We start from the raw sequence: 27223 nt of genomic DNA, 5'->3' as shown, positions 1-27223 counted from the left end.
TAGATGTCATGGGAGTAGGAGAAGGTTTGCATCCATCCATTTTCACCCTCTTCAACAAATCATTGATGTACTTTGTCTGGGAAAGAACAAGACCACCAGTGGTAGTCTTGGTGACCTTGATTCCCAAGAAGTAAGATAGTTCACCCATGTCTTTAAGAGAAAATTTGCTATTAAGATTCGCTGTGATGTCCCGAATTATTACCGAAGAGATTCCAGTGATGATAATATCGTCAATGTACACCAGTAAAAAGGTAGTGGAATCAAAGGAGTGCCTAACAAATAGCGATACATCAGACTTGGTGGGGATGAATCCCAACCCATGCAGTGTACTAGAGAGTTTAGTGAACCAAGCTCTTGGCGCTTGTTTGAGCCCATATAGTGATCTGGTGAGTCTACAAACCACATTTGAGCCTCCAATTTCAAATCCTTGAGGCTGCCTCATGTAAACTTCTTCATGAAGGTCGCCATTTAGGAACGCATTGTTGACATCAAGCTGCCTAATGCTCCAGCCTTTTGATAGTGTAAGTGTCAAAACCAGTCTTATTGTTGCCGGTTTAATCACTGGGCTAAAGGTTTCTTTGAAATCAATTCCATCCCTTTGACTGCACCCTAAAGCAACCAGCCTTGCTTTATATTTGTTGATTGAGCCATCTGCACGAAATACCCATTTGCTACCAATAGCATTTCGGTTCTGTGGCAATTCTTCAAGTCTCCATGTATTGTTTCTCATTAGTGCTGTATACTCTTCTGTCATTGCTTGTCTCCACTTGGGGTCACTCAATGCTTCTCTTGCTGATTTTGGTTCAAGGCTCTTTTGAGTGTTTGCTTGAAAGGCCTTCGGTTTTCTGATGCCATTTTTTGATCTCGTAATCATGTGATGGTTACTTGATGGAGGTTCTGGTTGATGTAAGGGTGAGGGGTTAGTGTTAAGTGATGGTGACGGTGAGGGAGTAGGGTGGGTAATAAGAGAGTTGGGAGCAAGGTTTGCTGGTTGGGAAACACTGGAAGGTGGTGGCTGGTTTGGGAGAACAGTAATGGAAGGCAATAGGTGTGGGTAGGAGATTTCTCCTTTAGTGGTGGAGATGGTAGTGAACCCATGGGATCCGTCTTTGAAAGGGAATAAATCTTCTTGGAACTGTACATTTCTTGTAACAAGAACCTTTCCTGTTTTTGTTACGCATTTGAATCCTTTATAATAAATTGTTGGACCAAGATACACACAAGGTTCAGATCTAAACTGTAACTTATTAGTGTTGTAGGGTCTGGTGTGGGGATAGCAGAGGCAACTGAATACTTTGAGCATGGACAAAGAGGGGTTCTTTCTAAATAGTTTTTCAAAAGGAGACCTGAACTGCAAAACTGGTGTGGGAATCAAATTTATGAGCTGAGTAGCTGTGGTGAAAGCATCTCCCCAATACTTGATAGGCACACTAGCTTCAGCCAGTAATGATAAACCCATTGTAGCGATGTGTTTATGTTTCCTTTCGGCAGCACCATTCTGTTGATGAATATGTGGACAAGAAAAACGATGCAAGATACCTTCTTGTTTGAGGTAGTTAGACAAAGCAATATACTCCTTTGCGTTATCCGATTGTATACATTTAATCTTTGCATTAAGTTGGAGCTCAACCATTTTCTTAAATTCAACAAAAACTGACTGCAATTGTGATCTATTGTGCAACAAATAAATCCATGTAAATTTAGAATAGGCATCTATAAAATGAACATAATATCGGGCTCCTTTTATTTCAGAAATGGGTGCTGGACCGCAAATGTCTGTATACAAAAGTTCTAAAGGGGAATGGATTATTGTTTCTAACTTAGGAAAGGGAAGCTGTTGTGCTTTTCCCATACAACAAGCATTACACAATGAGTTTGAAGCTGTGAAAGGAATTTGGTAACTTTTAAGAATTCGAGTAAGAACATCAGAAGAGGGGTGTCCTAGTCTAAGGTGCCAAAGCTTGAAATTTGACAGTCCAGCCACTGTTGCAGCATAAGCAGCTGGTGAGTATGCTTTATTTGTGACGGCAGGTCCAAAAGAGTACATTCCAGCTTTAACTGTTCCTTGGAGAAGTATCTCCTTGGAATCCTGAGATTTCACTAGACACGTGTGAGGGTGAAACTCAACCCAGACATTATTATCACATACAAATTTATGTACACTCAACAAATTCTTTTTGATATTTGGTACATGCAGTAGTTTTTGCAATTTAAAGGTGTAATTAGAAGAAAATGGTTTGATTAATGAGCTTCCAACTTTAGTAATTGGCAAAGAATTTTCATTACCTACAATAACCTGTTCACTTTCATTGTAGTTGTTGTATTCAGACACATTTGATGGATCTGGAGTCATGTGGTGTGTTGCTCCTGAGTCGAGGTACCAATTTGAATCATAAACTGTTGATGGAGCAGTTGCCATTGCAACATTTGCTTGAGCATTGTGTCCACTGTTCTGGCTTACATACTCTTTATTGAACCTGTGCCAACATTCCCGTGCTGAATGCCCTGGTCTTTCACACACTTGACATACTAATCTGAAGAATTGGCCTCTTCCTCTTCCAGAGCTTTGGTTGAATCCACTTTTTCTGCCTCTGCCTCGTGGAGCATAGCTACCTCTTGACTGGAAACCTCTTCCATTTTCTCTTCCATATCCTCTTCCATTATAGTTGTCAGGTCTTGTGTAATTGTCAGTTCTTCTTTGAGTTGCTGTATGAGTCAGATTTGCTTGAATTGAGCCTTTCTTGAATTTCTCAAACCATTCCTCTTGTGTGAGTAACAACGCTTCCAGCGCTCCTACTGAGATTGGATTGTCTCTAGCATTTATTGAGGTGATGAACGAACAATACTCTTCTGTTAATCCAGCCAGAATAGCTTCAACATGAGCAGCTTCATCCATAAGATCCCCAACAGAGATCAATGAATCAACAGTTTTCTTGATTTCAAGAAGATAATCATTCATGGAACCTTCCTTCTTTGTATCACTCAGCTTGCTTCTGAGTTGTCTAATCTTGGCTTTAGTTTGCGAAGCAAAGAACATCTCCAATCTCTTCCAAATCTGATGTGAATATGTGCAGCCTACCATTCGTGCAGTGAATGATGAATTCATTGAAGCTAAAAGCCAAGATTTCAATAAAGCATCTTGCCTTTTCCAAGCCCTAAATTCTGCTGTGCTCTTTCCTCTTTTTTCATCTTCAATCGAGTTGAATTGTTTTGGTATGTTGTCTCCTTTGATGTGATTGATGAGATCATGACCTTCAATCGTTGCTTCAGCTTGCTCCCTCCATGGCAAGAAGTTTTCTTCATCTAACTTGATTGCAATCGGATTTGAAAAGCTGTGTATCACTTCTGTGCTGTTTCTATTTGTTTCTGGTTCCGCCATTTCTGCGCCCTAGGCTCTGATACCATGTAAAAGGATCTAGTAGGTTCTTGTGAGAGAGAGCGAGAGAAGAGAGAGAGAGAGAGAGAGAGAGAGAGAGAGAGAGAGAGAGAGAGAGAGAGAGAGAGAAAGAGAGAGAGAGAGTATTGAGAAGAGAAGAGAAGATCTTTGTGATTGAATGAACACTGAATTTTACACCAGAATTTGGTTTATATACAACAGACTTGACTTCACTAACAGACTTCTAATTTTCCTAACTAACTCTAGCTTAACGCTTTTGACTACTACTTACTCTTTATACTTTCAACTACGATGATCCCATACTAAAATACTCAACCACATAGATCAAATTTGGATGAGAAAATTCAGAAATTACATGCAAAAATGATCTCATGCATGTCTATTTTTAACTTGAATAAAAATTCTATTTTATTCGGTGACAGACTCAGATGAAACTGCAACGGCAACGTCCGGGCTCATAATGAAGGGGACTAAGTGATGAGTCTGTGAAAGAAGAAGAGAAAAACTTAACAGACTCACAATGAGAGAGAGAAAGAGAGAGAGAGAAAGGGAAATTTACCTAGAGAAAAGAAACTCGGCAGGAGAATGGTGGCGACGGGCTCAACAACGACGGTAACGGGATGAGCAGCGATGATGACATAAGCTGTGAACAGTGACGGACCCAGAAAAATTTAGCAATGGGGACAAAAATATAATAAAATTTAGGTATAGATATTTTTTTTGCTTCCCATGATATTCAACAAGTTAAGGACTAATCCGTCATGAATTTGAATTTCATTTAAGAATCTACAATTGGCCGGCAACGAGTTGCTATATATACGAGACAGAATTTGAACCCTCAATACTTATTTAAGCGGACGACTAAGTTGATCACTTGATCAATCTAAATAGGTTTAGATATATTCAAAATTTAAAATTAAAACTATCTAATACATATTGATAAGAACTAGAAATATACACATAATCATTTTTATAATATTTAAAATAATAAAAATATAATTTCATACACATAGTATAATATTTAAAATAACAAAAAAATATTTATAAGGACCTTTTTTATTTTTAACATGATTAAATATTATTTTTTATATATATTTTTAAACAATTATTTTACTTAATTGTCAAATCTACTTATTATAATTTTTATAGTATAAATAAATTTTTTAACCAAAATAATTACAGTATATTAATACATAGATAATATATTTTTTATCTTAAACAATTTTTAAAAAATCACTAATAATTTAAGTTGTATTTAATTAAAAAATTAAGTTTTAATTTAATTATTAATTAATTAACTAATATAATATAATTAAATATCACTAATTTTTTAGTGTATTTATTTATTTTTCATACTAAATCAAATTTAACAATATAATTATTATTATGTGTTAAGTTTAACAAAATATTTTTTAACATAAAATACAAAAGAACTATTTATATTTTATTTTGAGACAAATATAATATAATAAGTGGTATATATGTATATAAGTATTACTTTTTTTAAAAAAATGTGTGAGGGCAAATGCCCCCTCTATATTAAACGTGGGTCCGTCTCTAGCTGTGAAGGAAGATGGGAGTTGTGAATAGGTAAGCGGCGATGAACTCAGCAACAACATGACAGGAGCTATCCGATTTTTTTGTGAAGAAGTCGAGAAGAAGAAGATTTTAGGTGAGGATGATTGAATTTATCTTGCATGGCTATAGAGTATAGACTGAAACTATAAATCATGTGTGATGTGAGGCAAATCCTAATTCCTAAAAAGTATTTATATGCATATATTCGGGGCGGGAATATCCTAAATCCGACCAAACCCCGTCTTGAGCAAAATCTGCCCCCACTTGGGTCAAGTTATTACCCTTTTCATCTGGGTATGGACGGGTCGGGTACCTGCATATTTGAAAACTCCTGCCAAGTCTAACCACGTATTGATACTCCATTTATCAAGAGTTTATCGCTAACTAATGGATTGCTATATACACAAGGCGAGATTCTAACTTCTAATAGTTGTTTAGGCGGACGAGTGAGATGATCACTTAATAAACTCAAATTGATTAAGACAAATACTAATTATTTTTAATATTTTAATATTAAAAATTTTGAGAGTTTAATTTTAATTATAACTTTATAAATATTTATAATAATAATTATTATATATATTATTTAATTTTTTAATAAAATATTTAATATAATTTTATGTATTATCCCGTACAAGGTACAGGAACATACACTAATTAATTCAAAAATTCAATGGCCATAATTTATGGAGAATCTTAGACCATAAAAGTCTTGAAAATACTTTTTTCATTGAAGAAATTAAAGCTCAAAAAAAACAAATATTTTCTTCTCGCAAAAGCATATTGTGTCGAGTATCATTATTCATTTTCTTCAAGTTACAAAAAAGGAAAAGGCCCATATACAAGTATTTTATCTATATTAAATTTGAATTCATATTTATTTTTTACCCAAAAGAAATTATGTGTATTACTTATACGAGTTATTCGTTTATTAGAAGTTATCTTTTAATTTTAATTAAAATAAATCAACATATTTAATATAAATGCCAGATTTTTTTATCTTCGTAGTTTAATAAATTCTAGGCAATAAAAGATCGAGAACATACAAAAAATTGCTCGCTGATCTGATCTGCAGTTATTTTGCAATTTTCTGGGGTTGATTTTTAATAATGGTTTCATTTACTAATTCCTTTTTCTTTTTGTAAAATACATATAATAAAATTGTATGATCATGCTTCGAGATGATCCACTTGTAATCAGCATCTTAAAAAATATCCGATTGCCACTTCTCACAACCTCATTCCATAATTACACTAATTTCTCAATAATTAATCCAACCAATGATACCCCAAGATTTTATGTAAGATAAATTTTTGGGCACAATTTAGCCAATATATAAGACTATAGTTCTAGCTTATTAATTTTACAAGATTACCTATCTGCATTAATAGAGTAGATATCTACAGGAGCATTAACAGAATCATAGATTCCTTGATGTCTTGGCCTACTACCATTCACAGAATTTTGTGAATGATCAAGGTATATAACAATCACTGTAATATCATCATGGAAATGGCGCCTTACACCTTTCTCAATTTTCTTTAAATCCTCATATCTCATTTCTTTTTTCTTTGCAACAGCTTCTAGTGCAGCTCTCACCAATCTTTTTGCTATCCCCTACAAATGCATATGCAATTTCAAATGCTTTTAACAAAGAAAAAGAAACTAAAGGAGTAAGGAAGGGACTTTGTTAGTTATCAGAGTGCTTACTTTTCTTGGACTTCTAGACACGATTTCAACGGCTTCTTTGTCCGTTAATTGCTCCCAAAGTCCGTCCGATGCGAAGATCAGAAACAAATCCTCCGCCTTCAACTTTCGAGTTAATATTGATGGCTCCGCCGTCATCACGGCTCTCTTTAAAGGTACCGGGGACACACATTGCTGGAACATTATAGACTTGTTGTCGAACTCTGGCTTCTTTAGATAAACATCTCCAATTGATCTTGAGACCTATTCAGATTGAAGCAGTAATTAACAAAAATGTGTTGTTTCTCACAGTTTTAACGTGTATTTTGTGTAGCATGGTTGTTCTTATACTGAAATTATGCAACTAATTCAAATTTTAACACATATTCCAGAAGGGTATATTTCGAAGAAGTGACGTAATTTTTCGCACAAGAGGTTTTTTTTTTTTTTCTTCTGAATTTTATCACATGCAAAAATTGCCTGGCTTATGGCTAGAGATTCAGATAATGAAACTTCCATGGAACCAATTATGCACTCCACTAAGAGTTGTCCAAAAATGCAGACAAATCTGATATCAAAGATCATTCATAAGCATGAGTCCACCATAGAATCACATAATTGATCCGTGTCACCACCACACTGGGCTACCACAAGCAACAGGGTGCTAAGGTGTTTGACGTGGCCCAAAAACATGGAAAGTGGAGCCAAATGTTGGGCACAAACGCACGATATATAGTCACCTTTTCTGGAAAATTTTATTCTTTGGCGATTTAAGAGAAGCAAACAATGAACGCATTCCTTATATCTATATGAAATTCATACAAAAATCACAATGAATAAAGAACAAAATTGTCTGATGCCAGAATAGAACAGACAGACATAATTCATAGAAGATCATTTATACTCAAATGTACCAAGAAACATTTTCTTTTTTTAAAAAAAGGAGAGTTATGCTGATATAGTGATATGTTAATCTAAGTCACTTAAATAGTGCAGTTGAATCTTATAGGTTGTTAGCTCTTAGGATCTATTGTAGTTGTAGCTCAGATGCTAAAAGACAACAATTTAAGTGATCAAGTCACTCATTTAGGATTACGAAGCAAAGCAGAACACAAATTATGATATCAGTTGAAACTAATACATTTGCAATCAATTGGGAAACAGAGCAGCCAAGGAAGAAAAATCAAATTTAACGTGCTGAACAATTGATGGATGAAATTGAAGAGAATATATAAGTACCTGAATAATCCCCTTGATTCTCCAAACTCCATTAGCATTAACCACAACATAATCATCATCAGGGTGAAGAGCCTCAACCTCCTTTCTCACCTCCTCCACTCCAACATTATGATCCGTGGACAAACGCTCTGCCACCACATTATGACCGCAACTAACCTCGTTTCCTCCGAATGCTTTGCGACCGAGAACTGCCCTCGAGTCTCCAAGGTTAGCGACATAGAGAACATCGTTTGAAATTGCTCCAAGAATACAACACGATCCCACCGAAGCAATGTGTGGCTGCGAAATCCATGATTGCTTCACCATACGCAAGAACTCCTCTTCAGTTGCACTGAAAGCTTTCTTTATCACTTGCTCCGATAACCCACCATCCTCTGCAGAGAACACTGCCACGAACAAGAACAATAATCGTCATTTCATTTCCATAGTTCCGTACCAACTCAATTAAAAAAAAAATCAAACGTTGGATAGTCTTTGATATATGGAGTTTCATTGTATCATAAATACCACAAAGCATAGTCATTTATATATATATAGAGTGTTACTCTGTCAATTGTAATTTCAATTCATTTGATAACTATTAGTCAATGAAATCATATAAATATACTATTGAATACTTGAATTAGTGTCTTACTGTGAATGAAGGAGAAGAGATGGTTGGTGATGAAACGAGAAGCTTCAGGTCCACCATGGCCGTCATAAACACCAACAAGAGTTGCAAAGGGAGAAGTAAACACCTGTGCTTGGTCTTCCAAAGAAGAATTGGCTTGAACAACAGCAATTGAATATTCACCTGCGGTGTGTGGCTTCAACTCTAAGTCCCATAGAAGCTCATCGTCATAGTTGCCTCCTCCTAGTCCACATGAGAAGAAGCACATCAACGGTTTTCGACAGAGCTCCAACATCCTTAATTTTCGTTTTCCTCTTATGTTTCACACTGTATGTGTGTGTGTGGTGTCTGGTCCACGGTGCCTGAATAAAGACGAAAGAAAGGTTTGTTGGTGAATGAAAATGTTGACTAACGTGTGAATTCCGCGTTAAAATGTAGAATTTTTGTCTTTTGGATCGTAGAAAAGGGAGTAAAGGAGACGGTAGAGGAGAGGGGTGCACCAATAAATAGAAAAAGAAAGAAAAAAATATAGATAAATAATAAAAATATTAAATAATAAATAATAGATATATTAGATGTTTAATATTAAGTATATATATTTTAATATTAAAATTTAAATGAAAAATTTAGAATATTATTTAAATTAGGTTAATTTTAAAATTTATCGCCTATTTTGTTCAAAAAAGTTATTCGTCACTTAATAGAGAAGAAAATCTTGTGGTGCAAGAAATGGGTTACATGGTGCCACGGAGGATTTGACAACAATTAGCTGTTTAAGTTAACAAGTGAAGAGAAATAATATGGGCTGATAAGTGAAAACAATTTGCTGCATTTATTAGTGCATTGCTTGCGGTTAGTGTTTGTGATGAGATCAAAAAATTCAAATGAAACGGATATACAAGAAATGTATATATACGTTGTATTAAATGATTAAGATTAGGAAAATTCTTATTTAGTTCTAAGTGTAAATTACTTTTCTTCATCACATTAAAATTATATTTATTATTTTCTATTTCTAGAGGCTAGAACACAAAATTTATTGTTTATTGTTTATTTGAGTGTTATTAAATTGATAAAAAAATAATAAAAAATATTTTTTTATTTTTTAATGTATTTAACAAATTTTTAATAATAAAAATAAAAATATTAAAAACATAAATTTTTTTAAGAAATTATAATTTATATTTTTTAAAAATATATTTTTAAAAAAATATTTTTAACATAATAAATAAACAAAAAATATTATACACAAACATAATTGATAAAAAAAAGATTTTTTACATAAAATATCAAAATATAAAATTACTTTTATTTTTTAAAAGATATTTTAAAAAAATAATTTTTAAAAAATTTATCCAAACAAACCCTAAAAAATGTCTTGATTAAAAAATTTGATTATTTAAAAATGCTATACAATTTAATATTTTATTTTAATTATTGATAAAAGATGTAATTATTTAAATTCATCTTTTTTATAGAAAATGATAAAATACTGTTAATAAGAAAAGTAAAAAAATTAATTAATATTGATTCATATATAAAATAAATATTAAAAAAATATTAATCACTTAATTTTTTTTATTTTTATATACGTTATTAGTAGTTTACTAATAAAAAACTAAATATATAAGATTTTATACATCACTTTTTCACATTTGTGGGACAATGGATTTTATGGCTTTTTTAAATGAAACAATAGGAAATGACGAATTGACGATGACTTTAATGGTCAACCAATGGAGGCTTACTTTCAAAATTATTTATGACCATTGACTCGATTGCCTGCCTTATTTCTTGTTATATTCAGCTATCGTTTATCTTGTTTTCTTGGAAATTTATTAACAGTTGAATGTTTCTCGAGAGTTAAGACAACGATAGTTGTAACCTTGTACGTATTATGAGAATTGAGAAGTATTCTTCTGCATTAACCCGTCCTGTAATTATCAGATTAGGTTAATGAATTATCCTCAAGACTTGTTGCGGGAATCACTAGGCTGAAGTGCGGACTTCAGTGATATACAGTTAGACCAGTTCCACAAAATATTGTACTGTTGTATGCACTTCAAAAGAGATGTTTGTTGATACTTAATCTCAATTTTATTTTTAGTATATAAATAATATTTTTTATTTTTATTTAATAATAATATTTAAAAATTAAAAATATTATGTACACATAAAAAATAACTTTTTAATTAATTATTATATATTTATATATAAATATATATTTAATTTAATTTATAAAAAATATTAAAAAATTATTAAAATTTATTGTTTTTGGCTATCATTTATTTATTAATTTAATTTTTTTAGTCTAATTTTTTAGCTTCGTAATTCAATAACTATTTTATCCTAATATTGATGGCTAATTAATGATAAAAAATAATAAATTTTATTGTTTTCTATTATTTTTCTTAATTTATTTCTAATATATATTTAATATGTGAATATTCTGTATTACTGGTTAATTTTAATGTATATTTAATTATGAAGCATGGACACTTTTTTATTTTTTGTGTCCTCCGTATCGGACACATTTGAGACTGAAAGAAACATGATAAGTGAAAGGTAAGAAAACTAATAAGAGATAGTTTAAGAATTTGAGGTTCAAAGGTGCATGAGTGTAGAGTGTAGTTAGTTAGTCTAGCATACCTTACTGTTTTCTGGTTTAGTATATTGCTAGGTTTAAATTTCTGTTTGTTGGAGTGTTAGGATTGCTTAGAGAATTCATATAATCTTTATATCGCCTCTGCTTTGGAACTATTATCCCTGCTGAGAACTCTGAAAGGGATGACGTTCTCATCCGTTTTGGGAATTTTCCATCTTATAAGTACCGGACGTGATGCCCTCGTTGGATGTGTCGATTTCTCTCCGCGAAGTGAAGATTGTCTTTTGGAAATTTTACTTTTACTTATATATATATATATATATATATATATATATATATATATATATATATATATATATATATATATATATATATATATATTCTCCCCACTGCTATATATTATAAATTGTATATTCCTCTTAGAGGTTGATTCTAGTAAAACAGAATTTATGTTTATGATTCTGTCATATTTTTGGGTTGTATTATATTAATTAGTCTTCCTTATCTTCATAGGTCAAGACTAATATTGTTATGTATAACTTCTTGAATCATATATATATATATATATATATATATATATATATATATATATATATATATATATATTATACTTCTGTTGTTTTTGCTTATGTATATCGTCGGTTTTTGAGTGCGATGCGATTTCGTTTATGTCTTTTCTTCACAGGTTTCTAGTTTTCGGACACGACACACATCGACACTCGTCTGATACATGTGTCTTCTGCGTCCAACATTGTCTTAATAAAAAATAAAAATTCTTCTCCAAACATGCTTTGACAAACTTAAATACCATCCCGTGTCAGTGTCTAGTTTTATTCTTAAAATGTATTCTTGAAATGAGTTTACAAATAGTATATATTATTAATTATTAAAACCAAATATATTTTAAATATTTTATATAATTAAAACAAATATATTAAAATTAATTAAAAAATTAATTTATATTTTAATATCAATAAAATACTAAAATATCATGTCAATTTATCAAAAAATACTTTATATTTTATATATATGTCGTGTTTTTGTGTCTTATAAATTTTAAATTTGGGTATCCGTATGTTCTGTGTCATATAATATCCTGTGTCCGTTTCAGCGTATATGCATCATATAGATATTTAACATGTTTAAAAATTTAGCTGTTAAGGTAGAAATAGTCTCTGATTTAGGATAAATTGAGTATTTGAAAGAGACGTCACAAGGGGCAACCCAAACTCTGCCTAATCATGTGAACAAAAATTTTAAATCAATCTAAAATCACCATAAACCCCATGCATAAATATATCTTAACAAAAGCAATTCAATCTCTTAAAGGAATGATACTGATATAATTCGTTTTACAGCCTCATTTCTCACGAGCAATGTAAAAAATTCTGACTATGATTTCACAGATCCTCTACTCCAATATCATAATTCCAAATCTAATAAAGAAAGGCAATCTAATTCTAATCTATCTATTAAACACAAAGTGCGACCAATAATCACACAATGACACAACAATTCATGAGCTTGATGATAACAAAGCCTCCTCATCGTGATACTTCGTATTATTTAAAAGCCCCTTCATCCATTCAAAGCTTTGCTGATGACGTGGCACACCCTTCTTTCCCTGCTTTACCTTACTGTTCTGCCTCTTTTGTTCCACCACTTTTTCTTTCATGGCGTGCACTGTGCCCTCTGTCTCATTTGACTTTTTTGTGTGACCACCAATCATAGCAATGTCCGCCTCAACCGTTTCAATTGATGAGCACTTACAACCACTGAATAAACCACTACCTTTGTTCATAAACTGCTTCAAAACGTTCTTGCTCTTTCCGCTAATGTTGTTACTCATTTCAACACTATTATTGGTAGTGGCGACACTAGCGTTGAAATTGAAATTGAAGTTACTATAATTTTTGCTATTAACATTGTTGGTACTACGAACCTTAATATCTTGTAAACCTATCTCAGGTGCAGGAACCACACCTAGACGGAAAATATCCCATGCTGATGATGATTTTCTACCATGATTATTACCAAAGCTTCCTTGTCTTGTAATATTTGCTTTCAACTGAGGTTTGGGACTTGGATGATGCGTGTAAAATTGATGACCACGAACTTCTCTTCTAGCATTAGAAGTTCTTGTTGTTCTTGTGGTGATGGTGGTGGAGCTGGTGCTACTACATGAGTTTTGACTTCTTAAACTGCTGCTTCTACTGCTACTGCTATGAAACTCGCTTGAAGAAAAATGGTCCATGGATTCTGACCTTGATTCAAATAGCCACTCATGTTTCTGGCCATAACGCTGGGAGGTGGATTTTGATGAGACACACAATGGGAGCATTTGGCCTTGGAAGAAAACTTCATCTGCTGAACACATTTCTACCGGGCCACCCCATGAGCAGAAATCGAATTCCGCTTCTCTAGTTTCGCTGATCTGAGAAGCTGGTGGTTTTCTTGGCAGATCTTCTTGTTCGATTGAATTCACCGGAAGATCACAAAGTGACAATGCTTCCAGTTCTTCATCTTCATCTTCGTCCTGATCGTTTTCTTCCACTTGTTTCCATTTCGCATGCCAAATGTTTGTGGCCATTTCAAACTCAAAAGAATTCGGATGAGAAAGGAAGGTGGGAATTAAGCGATAAGTTTCTTGTAAGAATATGATCTTATGATGAGAATGTGAAATGAAGATATAAATATAAAGATATCCGTGAAGCAAAATAATATTAAGGGGCCAATATTTTTAGTGTAGAAAGACAGCGAAGTTAGTTAATGTTAATTTAAATATAAGATAAAATTAAGAAAAAAGTGTTGATCAGCTAATATTTTTCGAAAAAGATGGTGGAGTAGTTGTAACAGAGAAATATGGAATGTGAAGAGCATATATAAAAGTGAAGTAGTGACAAACACTAAAGCGAGAAATTAAAACAGAGAAGTGAAGTGAAGTGATCATTCGGTGCATTGCATAGGAGGAAACCAAAAAATAATGTGTTTTGATCTTTTCCTTGTTTGATGGGTGAAGAAAGGAACAGAGAACTTTTCTGGCCGGCCACTACTAGAACCAATACGCATCTAAGGTCGCTTTTTATGCCATTCTTCTCGATCAATTGCCTTGCATGCTTCACAACCAGGGTGGTGGGGACAATTTCAGCTATTGAAATTGAAAAACAGAGATTGCACGCCAAAAGTTAAGAGTAAAAACCATATCAAAATTACTATATACAACAGCTTCAAACAACACTTCTCTATCTTTCCAAATCAAAGTCCATTGACAAGGAGAGAATGAATCATTAAAAGAAAGCAACAAATTACTTAAACGGTGATAGGTTCTAGTTATACGTTACATCATCACATCTGTTTGAAGATCTGACTGAAACGTACTTAAGCAAATTTGTGACCGAAATAGTATCTATATACCGAGGTAAATTTGAGGATTGGGTTGAAATCTGAATCTATAGTACACAACCACACATGACACATGGTTATGTTCCCAAACCTTGTCATAAAGGTGGTAGACAAAGCTTCTGTCCTTTTTATATCATCACAATACTTATGTTTTCTTGCTTGTTTGAAAAATATAGTTTTACATAAAAACCTATTCCAAACAATATGGACAAACTTTATCAAAATTTTTTCATTATCTCAAAGTGCCAAAATAAAAGGGTAGACAGCATGCCTATCCTTCCAAAACTTGCAAAGAAACTTATACATATATACCTGAATAAAAAATATTTTTCAACGTTCATTTCAATTTCTGCTTTTGTTTTTAAAGAAGTAAATGGGTAAATTTTAGATTGCCTTTTGAATAGAAGTACTTGTAAATTTTTTTTTTGGGGGATTTTTCTATTTAGAAAAATAATTGTATTTAGATGGAAATTTAAGAAATATTTAATTAGTAGACAATTCATTAAGATCTTCTTAATTTTTTTTTAAAATTTTTTAAAAATAAAATAATCCAATCGACACATATTTCTTTTGGCCGCAGAAATAAGTTAGCTCAATATATAAAGGAAAAAAATTGATATCTTCTTTGACAATCCGATTCAAATATCTCTAATTCTAAACTAATAATATATTAAAAAAGCAAGAAAGCTGGCAAAAAATTGATTTTTTTTTAGAATTTATTATTTTATTTTAAAATTAAAATGTCTCCGTTTTTTCTTTCTCCCAATATCAAGATTAATTCACTACGAATAAAATACTATTTAGAAAAAAAAAAAGAATAAACAGGCTTCTTTAGATGAACTGAACTGCTATTTCAAACAAAAACTAGTCCAGCTCCTTTAACCCAAAATAATTGGTTGGGCCTAAATAAATCCGACCGGTCCGTTTCACACTCCTAATTCATTTTTTATTTGGCTCCTCTTTATTGACCATGAAGAAGCGTGCGTCCCTCTCTTCTTTGCATTGCAATCTTTTTTTTTCTGGGTCTTGCTTTGGGCTGTAGTCTATACGTGCCTTTCTTTCATTTTTGGGGCGCGTTCCTTCTATTTTGTTATTTGGCCATGCTCATGGGCAGAGACAAACAGTGAACGAGTCAAGGAAAGGGTGGGTGCCGTTGACACTAACCCATATATATTTGGTCCAACCGGTGGTGGAGTAATGGAGTTGCCTTTGACGCCAGTCTCTTGGCAAAGTGCCCAACTCTCCTATCTCAAAAGCGATGATGAGACCCTTAGTGGTGCAGCGTTGTCAAGTGGGCAATGGCGGTCTATTATAATTCTCTTTACCCGTTGATTGGTATTGGTGCCTTTCCTTGCACCTCTTATTAATTAATTAATATTAATATTAATATTAAGCTTCTAAATTCTAGCTTCTTCCAAAGAGAAAGTAGCCACGCTTCCGGAAATCTCTATTGGAGCACCACGTGTGTTCCAGGTGCCAAAAGCATCGCCAAAGGAAAAACAAAGCCTTACAATATATAATGCAACAACCGAGCAGAAAAGGCTCAGCAAGTAGTAAAACGAACATGGAGAAGAAGGAAGAAAACAGAGAGAAAAAGACTCAAAATAGCGAATCAGCTAAGGAGAGCAGCAGTACGGAAGAGCTTCTTCCAATGGACAGTCCCTACGTGAAATATAAGGATTTGGAAGACTATAAGCGTAAGGGTTATGGCACTGAAGGCCATCAAGAACCCAAGCCAGGTCGTGGAGCTGGCGCCACTGATGCACCCACTCCCTCAGGTGCTGCTGTTTCTTCCGAGGCCGAGCTCTCAGCCACTGAAGCCGTAAATCGCCAGGGAGTGCCTTAAAAGCAGTATCTATAAATTTTCTTTATACAATTACTAAGAGATATAGTTTTCATTCTCAACAGTGATTACTTCAGTCGTGTTGGGCTTAAGTGCTTAAGATTAATGTGGTTTTGTGTGTCTCGTGTTCGCTACATATATATGATTCAACATTATAACATCAGTTAAAAGGCGAGATAGTTGGAAGAAGTGCAACAGCATTAACGTGATAAAGAAAAATTATTTATGCATGGAGTTTTAAGAAGTGCAAGAGAATTTCAAAATTGCATGTCCAGCCGTCCAGGTGAAAACCAAGCTCATCTAGGATGATGGGACAAGTTTGATAAGTTGTGTTTTCAGTGGAACGAAAAAGAATGAAATTCATGGTTCAATTCCACAATTTTTAGCTCAGCAACTCAAATTAGAATCGGATATAGATAAATGAAAGTGCAATTTAATTTAAATAAATTGCATAATTATCGAACTAAATACATTTTTTGCTAATAATCTTTAAGTCAGTAAATTAAATTGTGAAAAAATGAAAAACCCGGCCACAATCTCAATTCTCAAATCTCTGTAAGAGTTTCATAAAAAAAAATAAAAAAAAAGATAGAAAAAAACTGGATTCTCAATTGGCAAATGGCAACCACGTGTATTGGTTTGAAAAATTTAACTCGATAAGGACACGACACGTAAACGCTCCGTTAAGCATTCAGCATGGGTGAGGGGGAGTGTTGAGAAAACTTCGTTAGGAGTTAGGACTATATTCTCCATCATCCACTTCCCTCAGTGCTCCCCGTGTTCTATTCTCTCTCTCGTTACACTACAATAAAACGATAGAAACTATGGTGTATCTCGCCGGGTACCGCACGGTCATAGGATTCCATCACCGGAGCCCAATTTCTTCGATATCGATAACACAAAACGGCGCCACTATAACGCCCTACGACGTCGTATTTCTGTGTCGTTGTTGCAGATACCATCGGTTCAGTAGTGCATCTGAATCTTCTTGGGAAGAATTCCCCGTGGAGAACGCGTACGAGCTGCTAGGAGTGTCGGAGACCAGCTCCTTCGCCGAGATCAAAGCGTCGTTTCACAAATTAGCGAAAGAGACTCACCCGGACCTTGCTGAGTCAAGGAACGATTCCGCTGAGTCTCGCCGATTCGTGCAAATCCTGGCTGCATATGAGGTGGGTGCGAATCCTACTCAGGACTATCATTGTTTTCGTTTAGATAGCTTGAATTTGGACTTAGATGGAGACAGAGAAATAAAATTTGGTTCATGAAATAATTATTTTTAGGTTCTGAAATGTGTGAAATTGTGCTGAAGTCTCAATTATTTGTAGTGAAGAGGAAAAGGAAATATTAAGAATAAAGATCCATTATAGAAGTTAGTTGATATCGTTAACGATTAGCGACTGTAAAATTGGAATAAGTTGGCATAATAATCATTCAAATTTTCATAGACTATGGTTGGATAACGTGATTAACCAGTTCTAAGTTACAAGAGAGACTGTCAAAATGGAACAATGAGCTCGGAGAAGCTTACCTGAATAGTGATATTGTAATACTACTTCCTTTGAAGGATGTTGCGAAGCCTGACTATATATTTTAACTTTGATAGCTTTTAATGTCCAAAGTTTGAATGTATAACTCTGTTCTCATTGATTTGCTTTTTCCATTCTGATATTCAAGTTACTGCGTTAATGTTTTCTCCTGCTCGCATTGGTATTGGATATGCTGCGCATGCTCTTATACTTGGTGTTTAGCAACACCTACTGCATAGCTTGAACTGTTTGCAGATCATAATATAGAGTCTCAATGGGTTTCTACCATGGGATTTTTTTTTTCTCTGGTTTGGAGGGAATTTTAATTAACTGAATAATCTGTGATTCTTGGCAGATTCTTTCAGATTCTCGGAAGAGAACCCATTATGACATGTATTTGTTGTCCCAGAGAAGGCTCATGCAGAGGCATTCCCAACAGGGTTCAAAATTGCACATTTACAAATCCCATGCTAATACTTTCAAGGAGATGGAAGTTGTTGAATGGTTGAAGTGGTACAGATTAACTATAAATGATATTTTGTCAGAGAAGAAGGTGGCTGTTGGAACAGGCTACTTTGATGTGCTTGAGAGAGATTTCTATTCAGCTATTCATGCAGCATATTATGGTCCTGAAATTGATTCTATGCCTATGGAGCTTTTTCCTGACTGCTTTGAGGCTGAGGAAAGGTCCTCTCATGAAACTCCTGAGGTTTTGCACTTGGTTTCCGGTCGGGATCTTTTCGGGATGGTTTGCCTAGCTGAGAAGATTCCGGAGATATCATCTACGAAAAATGAGAAGTTAATTTCTTTCAGATCCTTAGATTCTGACCTGTGCCAATCTACGATGAAGAAATTTCACATCAATGCAGAAAGGCAAGAGGATTTTGGGACACATCGAATTCAAACTTCTAACATTTCAAATAGTGTATCGGATGCATATAGAGATCTAGAATTGCATGTCTCCGGCAGAGTGATTGCTACAGCAACCCGGGACCTACCTAGATGTTATTCTGGTGGGTTGCAGAAAGATGTTGAAGATCACATTCACGTTTTCCTTAATTCGGATGAAGATCCAAAATATATCAGTGGCGACTTTCCAGAACATTACTTGGCCAATGGTGCAGTTGGAAGCAGAATTCATTTGGGAACCATATCTGGAATTGGGAGCACTCCAGATGAAGGTTGTTGTTATGTCTACAACAGCAATGGTGACAAGACCCATGCAATCATGAAACATAGAACATTGCTGGTATGTAAATTTGCTATTCCATGCACTTGTTGGTTAAACGGTTAGAACTTAAAAGGGGATTTTACTTGTCATAAGGACCAAGTCCTCTTTGCTTATAGTCTTAATATGATAAGAATCGTCTAGGTTTCAGGTTACTGCTTCAAATGTCTTATTATGAATAACTTGGTATAGCAGGATGCTATAAATCAACAAATGTTGTTTATGACAATTTTCAGGTGAAGCATATGCACTGGTATGAAATCGGTGACAGAGTTTCACTTTGTGAGTGTAGATGCACTAGGGCACGTTTACCACCAAGCAAGTAAAGCTCTGGCATCTTTCTGTAATATTTGCTGGTGAACATCATAACATATGCTGTGTTGATCACTTTCTTTGTCAGAACATGTGACTTTATCATGCCTACCAATCTTCCCGTGGCTAGATTACTGATCTTTATTTTATTTTGTTTTCAATGTTGATCGTATTGCTATTAGATTGTTCTATAACGCTGTCAACATTCATACAATTTATTGAAAGGTTAAACAGTTTAGAACAGTTGAACTAACCCATGTCATTTTCAACTTTCAATTTTTTCTAAAATGTTATTATTGTACATTTTAAGTTGAAAGAACCATGAGCATATGTAAAATTTTCTGATGATGCTATATTATGTAGATATTTTGCTGAGAAAAAATTTCTTCTGTACTCTGTAGTGCTTCTAACTGAAAAATATACTGTAATATTCTAATTCTGTGTGAAATTTGGCAACTTCTTATGCATAATTATCTGCTGCTCTCTCATTCCTGCTTGTAATACGTTTTTACTAATTTTAAGTCTTTAGTTATACAGGTTTTGGCTATTTGAACCTCGCTCTGGCTTCCATGACATAGGGGGTTGGTATGTTGAAACATATGGTAAAGATAAGAAGGGTCATACAATACCATCACAAAGGTTGTGGGATGGCTTGGACAATGGCGAGCAAGCTGACAGGTAAGTTAACTGATATTTCTTGTCTTCTTTTAACTTTTGGGAGAATTATTTAACTGTATCAATTGTATTGCTTTAAAAAATGTGTGGTGTTGATTACGGAATGGCTATTAATGATATACAAATAGTAGTACTATCTTGGGGGAATCGTTTGTTATTTTCCTGGGAGTCAAATATGCCGGTTGATGGAAATCAAGTATATCGTCTCATCTTTGTTAACCACACTTTTTGAGTTTTCAGAATTATGTCCTAACCAAGTACTTGCCAATGGAGTGTATTGATTGTTGATTATGCAATATGCAATATGCAGAAGACTTCATCCAGCTATGTATTTGTTTGCTCTTGCATATCGGACACTCGATATTGAATATGCCAAAGCAAACAAGAAGACCTTCAGGCATGTTGTTGGAGCACAAATGTTCAAAATTCTTCATTGGTGTAGGAAACTTGTTTAATATGGTATATTGGGCCTATCGCACAATCAATCATTTTATTACACTCTATTGATACACCAATTTGGGACAAAGCAACAGAGCTTCACTGATCTCTAGTTCGTGAAATCATTGGATCAAGGACTGGTTGATGGGTGCTCTTTCAATATTTGAGGAATTCATATCATGCTTGAGCCATTTTGCTTGACATTGAACGTGAAAAACATGTCATCTGTTTTTCTTTTTCCTCAAAAATGAGCTGCAATCGGAATCTTTGCAAATGAATATCACTCAATGTTTCTAGTTGGTTAGATCAGTATAATGGAAATTGGAAGCAAATAGTTTTGCTTTGCAATGAATTTGTCCCCTGCACTGGAATCAATTGTCATAGAGCAGCACTCTCCTCAGATCGACTTAGCTACCATAACTCATGGCATATCAAGAACAATCTTCTCATGCTTGCAGAATTGTCCAAATATTCACAATTCATGCGGGGCTTGTACTTGTGTATCTGTATATTTTCAAGTATGTTTTCTGGTTCACATTTTTTATTCTTAAATTAATATTCATTATATGCAATTAGAAATATGACCTGTAATTTCATATGAGATCACATTATACCTCGGTATGATTTAATATTTCTTCAATATATTTCTGGGTTTGTTTGCTCTCATCGCTTTGAACATCTTTTCAAATGGTTTCTTACTAAATAGCATAAAACTTTGGCCAAAGAGTCACTACAAACAGTACTCTAACTAAATGAATTTAGTTACACATTCATCTTTCTTAATCCTTGAGCAGATCCTCCCATTTGCAATACTGGCCTCCTGCTAATGCTCGGTAATATCTATCCCTGCAATAGACTGGTCTTCCATCAGCAGCCTCTGCAGCAGCTGCTGCGAGATCATCATCAGCCATCACCTCTACAGGCAATTTAAGCAACTCCTCCTTTCTACAACATACATTATAATATTGCAATTAGACAAGGGGGAAAAAATTGAAGATAATGCATATGTTTCTCTGTTTCTGTGTCTTTCCTTACCTCAAGTTATACTTTGTGTTAACTTTGGGAGCTTGTGCGGTTGATTTCTTTCCTACCGTGGTAAAGGTAGTTTGGAAGAAGTCCTGCACTGGTGTAGCAAAGATAAATAGCATAACTCCAGTAACAAGTAATGCTCCTGTTCCAACTAGAGTTTGCTTGAGCAGTTGAACAACTGGTTTAACCTGAAAACATCGATTATATGTGAATCATGCTGCAAGAAATCAATATAATGTTTTCTAGCCTGCATCCAAGATTTTCCTGCATAATGAATTGATGTATGTGTCTAGTACCTTGTAAGAGCCCAACAATCTATCACGAGCTAGGATCTGCAAATAAAGCTAACTTTTCAGTTATAAGTGCCTGAAATGAGAGAAATGAAGCATGTCACAGCTTCCATATCCTTCATATTCTTTTACTTTGAACATACTGCTTGAGTGTATCTTAGGTAACAAAGTTCCAAATTGCAATCCACCTCTAAAATTGGCTTCCTTGTATTCATTTAAGGCTAATTTTTTGGTCGCGTATATTGTATTGAATATGGTATAGATTCCTTTGAACTACTCTTCTCACTACCAGGCAAAGGAAGCTTGCATAAAAGAGGAGATTTTTGGATGGATATGATGTATATAACATCTCAAAATAAATTTATACATCGCGAGTTTTACTCATGGCACATGCATTTTATTTTGGGTTCCATTACTGTATTATGAGTGTACGTTAAGTGTTAGATTTATGTTGGATTAGCATTTATGCAAGCATTCTTCACATAAAAATAGAGGCAAACCTCAGGTGGCTTGGCCCACATCTGTCCATCATACCATCCGCTTTCTTCATACGGAATGACCGCAGATAGAAGTCTATCTCCAACATAACTCCATCCCTGCATTGTAATTCAAATTATTTGACTGCAGCAGTGATTTAAGTTTGAATGTGCAGAAATGGCTCAGGAACTTAATCATTGGCATAGTAGTTTAAAATTTGTTCTATTGCATCTGAGGCAAACAACATAAAGGTCATGCATGACTACAAGAGGGAGCTCCAACCAAGCTAAACTTGGAATCCTTGTTCTGCAAATGCAATGTGGTTTTGAATCCATTCTGTCTTACAATTGACATTTTTTTTTTGAATTCTTTGCCTTACTTAACCAGTCCCCAATAATGAAATTATTATGGTATGCAGAACAGAAAGAAGAATTCAAAGTTCAAACGCACCAGGTAAATCCTCAAGACAATCAAAGATACAATGAAAAGTGATCCTGTTCCAGCAGCAAGTATGAATCTTAGAGGCTCCTGCAAGGTAGTGACACATTAACACCGGCTGAAGGAAATTTTATATAAGAAAAATATTTTTGTGCTAGTGTGCAGCTGACAGTCACATGTACTCTTGTGAGAATGTATCAACATTTCTGTTGACTACTTTGATTACTAAATGTCCCAAAACTTTTGCACACATAAATTTGACTTCCTTACTCTTGAAGGATTAAAGCTTGCAGCTGCAACTGGCACTCCAAGAACTGTGAATACTACCAACCAGAGGCCTCCAAGGCGAAGAAAGAAGGATCCTGGACCCAGTTCACCCCATGAATACAGGATTCCATCCTTCAGAGAAGAGTACTCATTCACCTATTATTTAATAGGTTCAGCAATGATATTAACCTTACACTGGAATATCATGTTGAAGACTGAGTAATACCCAAAGAAAGCATTTATTCCCATAATATCACAAGTGTCTTAAACGTACCGGTCTCTGCTCAAAAGGGACCTCAATTTCCAAGCCAGGATCCCAGCTACGTCCAGAAGAGCCACTTGCTTCCCCATCCATCTCATCTTTTATGGCCTTGACCTTGATGGAAACCCGACGAGAAAAGCTTGAAATTTTGTGATTATGAATAATCAACGAGCCATAGCTGCTTCCTGGTCTGACTTGTCTTGCATTTGGAATTGGAAGTAGAGAGCAGTGAAGATTTAGTCTAAGCATCTATTTACTTGTTGAATTCAAGCTATGAAAGAATAGTGAGATGGTACCATAGCTGATAGCTTGTTGATTAATAGCATGGTTTTTGTACGAGGGACCACATGTTATTTACGTGGAGGAGGGCTGCAAGTTTTGTGAATTTTCCAGATTTTCATAGGGTCCTTTCCCGGTTCGCTATGTGGACAGGATTATTGTCCACGTGGTGTTCTATGAGCCGTTCATCTGATGTGGTGAAGGTCTTTAGCGCTCAGATTATCCGAAACTAAATTTGTATGCACTTTTGTATTTTAACTATTTTTGTGGTTTGGGAAAGGCGAAGGGAACTGTGTGCCTTAGCCATGTGTTGGGCGTTCCTTTGCACGCAAATTGGAACGCAGTTCCTGTTACCTGCACGCAGAGGGAACAAGCCTTGGTTATAACTTATAACTTATAAGTAGTGTTAAGCCCGTCCCCGTCCGTTATATAGAAATGGTGAAATACTATGGATGCATGAAATCATGAATGGTTGAACATTTTGCAACCAAATACCCTAGTAAATCCAGTGCTCGTTCGAAAAGAGATTATATTTGGTATAGAAATGGATTTTCTCAATTTTTTTTAACAGTGTAATTTTTTACTATTAATTTTATAAGTGAGACTACAAATAAATATGGAAGAGAGGATAATGAAGGGTTAAAAATCATACTTTATACTAAAATTAGCTATTAAATTAATTATTAATATAAAATATATATTAAAAATTAATTAAATAATATATATTTATAACTGATTTTAGTATATAAATAATATTAGTTTTTGTAATTTAAAAATAATTTGTCTTTGTATAATACACCTCTAACTTTTTTTGTATTAATAATACAAGTCTATTTTTTCCTGCCTCACATCATTAGAATGTGACCAAAAAATTAGATATTAAATATCTATTATAAAAAATAACTTTAAAAATTAGAGTAATTACTCAAATCAGTTTTTAAGGATTTTAAAACTGAATATTTTAGTCCCTAAAAAAAATTAATACATAGATCAATCTTTAAAGTTTTATTCCGGTAGACAAATCAGTCTTTTGTTTATTTTTTGGCAGAGTAATTATCCAAATCAGTCCCCAAGATTTTGAAAACAGACATTTTAATCCACAAGAAAAATTAATGCACAAATCAATCATTAATGTTTCTCTCCATTAGACATATCTGTCTTCCATTCAAAAATAAAATGAATAAAATAATTATTATTATTATTAATTGCACAATAATATTGTACTATAATTTTTTTGTATTTTTTAGACAAAAATAATATATATATATATATATATATATATATATATATATATATATATATATATATATATATATATATAAGAGTACGTTATTTATTGGTTTACTTGTCTATTCTTATTTTATACTAATAAAGATCAAATACCTATCCCAAGGTCTTTTTCGGAGGAGTGGAGATCACGCAACCTGATCTCTTCAACAACGGCATAGTGGTTATTCATGACTTTCAAGATTTTATCGCTCCGTTTTCTTGCTCCCATCCGCCTATCTGATCTTTTGAACAGGCCTTCAGCTTCAATCAAATAGGCCATAGATCGGGCTTACTATTGAAATAAACTGGAATTTCCGATAGATGTGACCCCTATTTAAAAAAGTCTCAGATAGACAGTTTCTATGGAGCGTAGGCCTCCCAAAAGGCTGGGTCATTCCATCAAATTTTTGAGAAGGGGCTAATCTCTTGATGGGCTGGCCTATCTTTTCTTTCTTTTTGCCATTGGAGATTGGAGCACGCCTTTCGCTAGGAAAGGATCTGTTACGAGTACGAAATGCTTATATATATATATATAGTCACTTATTAATAATAATAATAATAATAATAATAATCAATAAAATTATTAGAGATTATTATATAATAAATTTAAAGTATTTTGTATTAATATAATTAAAAGATGTTTTATTTAAAAAAAAATATGTTTGTATTAAAAAACATATATAAAAAAATATTTTAATTTGAATTTATATTAAATACATGTTTCTTTAATACAAACATATTTTTTAAAATAGAACATCTTTTGATTATATTAAATACAAAAATATCAAATAATTTTAACTTTGAATTTCTTGTAAAATAATCTCTAATTATTATTATTATTATTGAGTGACTATATATATATATATATATATATATATATATAAAAGAATTTAATGAATAAATTTATCATTATTTTGTCCAAAAAATATAAAAAATTATAGTACAATATTATTATGTAATTAACAATAATAATTATTATTTTATTTTATTTTATTTTTGGACAGAGAAATGTTATATCTAACGGAGACAAACGTTGGAGATTGATTTGTACATTAATTTTTCTTGGGGAATAAAATGTCTGTTTTTAAAATCTTTGGGGACTGATTTGGGTAATCACTCTGCTGGAAAATAAACTGGGAACTGATTTGTCTGCCGGAGTAAAACCTTGGAGATTGATCTGTATATTAATTTTTCTTGAAGACTAAAATGTCTGATTTTAAAATTCTTGGAAACTGATTTGGGTAATTACTCTAAAAATTAAATTTTGATATAAATTTTTATAAATATCATTGAAAAATCATTTTTAAATTTTTGTAATTTTATGTTAGGTAAAATTTTTTTTTGAATATCATGAATGATCATATTATTTTAAAAAACAAAAACAAAAATTTAAAGATAAAAAAAATTTTGAATTTTTTTGCATATTTTAAATATTTATTCAAATATTATTATCAAAATTCAGATCAGATAGATAAATTATTTATTTAATATAAAAGTTTTTTCATTTAGAAATAATTAATAAGTATATTATTTATTAATTATTTCTATCTTATTTTCAAATTATTCAAATATTGTTTTGTTTATATATTTTTTAAGGATTTTTTGTATACCTTTCAAATTGGGGCTAAAATTTTTATATATGAATAATTTTAACGTGAAATATAAAAATATTTAATTATTTTAATATTTTATACGATTGTGATGCACAAAATATCATTGACATTTTATAATAAAAAACAAAACGTCAATAACGTTTTATAAATAACTATAGCAATTACACATAATTTGATTTATCACGGAAGATTTTATACCTAATAATACAATATACAAAAAATTCCCAAATTAGTAGTTAACTTTTATATATATATATAATACAAAAAATTCCCAAATTAGTAGTTAACTTTTATATATATATATATATATATATATATTAAATGCAACATTATAGCAAATCCCTGCCGTCCGCCATCCCAAAACGTGTAAACAAAAAATAATGCTATTTTGTCATAAAGGTTTGCATGGGTCTAACAATCTCCCAAATTTTACATAAGTATGGTTAGAAATGAGTCTAGTTAGACTAAATTTAAATTTGATTTATGAAAATTAAACTTGGCACAGCTCGACTTATTAAATCGAGTCTATTTTATAAGTTTAAGTTTGGTTTAACGAAAGTTCACAAGTTGGCTCAAATAATAGGAATATAATTTATAAATCTATATCAATAAATTATAATTTATATATATATTAAAAAATGATAAATTTTATATATTATCTATCTATCAATTATAAATTTTTTTATTTATATCTTAATATCAAAATTATATATAAAAAATAATTATAAAATTTTAAATAATTAAGGATATTAATATATAT

General features: G+C 32.9%; 4 protein-coding genes across 16 annotated transcripts; 2 read left to right on the top strand and 2 right to left on the bottom strand.

Moving 5' to 3' along the window:
- Positions 1-6243: 6243 nt before the first annotated feature.
- Positions 6244-8990, bottom strand: LOC112800522 (probable protein phosphatase 2C 63). Its single transcript, XM_025842847.3, has 4 exons — positions 8535-8990; positions 7901-8286; positions 6686-6925; positions 6244-6592 (listed from the first exon to the last, which is right to left on the bottom strand). Exons 1-4 carry the CDS (start codon positions 8803-8805, stop codon positions 6347-6349), a joined length of 1143 nt encoding a protein of 380 aa, XP_025698632.1. The 5' UTR covers positions 8806-8990; the 3' UTR covers positions 6244-6346.
- Positions 8991-15945: 6955 nt separating this feature from the next.
- Positions 15946-16549, top strand: LOC112800520 (uncharacterized). Its single transcript, XM_025842846.3, has one exon. The coding sequence runs from the start codon at positions 16037-16039 to the stop codon at positions 16361-16363; it is 327 nt and encodes a 108-aa protein (XP_025698631.2). The 5' UTR covers positions 15946-16036; the 3' UTR covers positions 16364-16549.
- Positions 16550-16856: 307 nt separating this feature from the next.
- Positions 16857-24104, top strand: LOC112800518 (uncharacterized). 13 transcript variants are annotated; one of them, XM_072196353.1, is made up of 8 exons: positions 16857-17529; positions 18242-19135; positions 19351-19436; positions 19964-20104; positions 20412-21057; positions 21334-22654; positions 22754-22870; positions 23052-24104. In XM_072196353.1, exons 1-5 carry the CDS (start codon positions 17185-17187, stop codon positions 20554-20556), a joined length of 1611 nt encoding a protein of 536 aa, XP_072052454.1. In that variant the 5' UTR covers positions 16857-17184; the 3' UTR covers positions 20557-21057; positions 21334-22654; positions 22754-22870; positions 23052-24104. The 13 variants fall into 13 exon arrangements, with proteins under 13 accessions (XP_072052454.1, XP_025698627.1, XP_029154058.1 ...); XM_072196357.1 differs by having other exon boundaries at positions 16981-17529; positions 19956-20104; XM_072196356.1 differs by having other exon boundaries at positions 16981-17529; positions 19956-20104; positions 21334-22657.
- LOC112800519 (protein CONSERVED IN THE GREEN LINEAGE AND DIATOMS 27, chloroplastic) lies at positions 21161-23741 on the bottom strand. Its single transcript, XM_025842845.3, has 7 exons — positions 23315-23741; positions 23044-23196; positions 22786-22863; positions 22359-22454; positions 21865-21900; positions 21575-21756; positions 21161-21484 (listed from the first exon to the last, which is right to left on the bottom strand). Exons 1-7 carry the CDS (start codon positions 23549-23551, stop codon positions 21319-21321), a joined length of 948 nt encoding a protein of 315 aa, XP_025698630.1. The 5' UTR covers positions 23552-23741; the 3' UTR covers positions 21161-21318.
- Positions 24105-27223: the final 3119 nt, after the last annotated feature.

Source organism: Arachis hypogaea, chromosome 5, assembly GCF_003086295.3.
Source record: "Arachis hypogaea cultivar Tifrunner chromosome 5, arahy.Tifrunner.gnm2.J5K5, whole genome shotgun sequence".
Classification (NCBI taxonomy): Eukaryota; Viridiplantae; Streptophyta; class Magnoliopsida; order Fabales; family Fabaceae; genus Arachis; species Arachis hypogaea.
The sequence above is the reverse complement of the archived record's forward strand: the minus strand, read 5'-3'. Positions and strand labels throughout refer to the sequence as shown.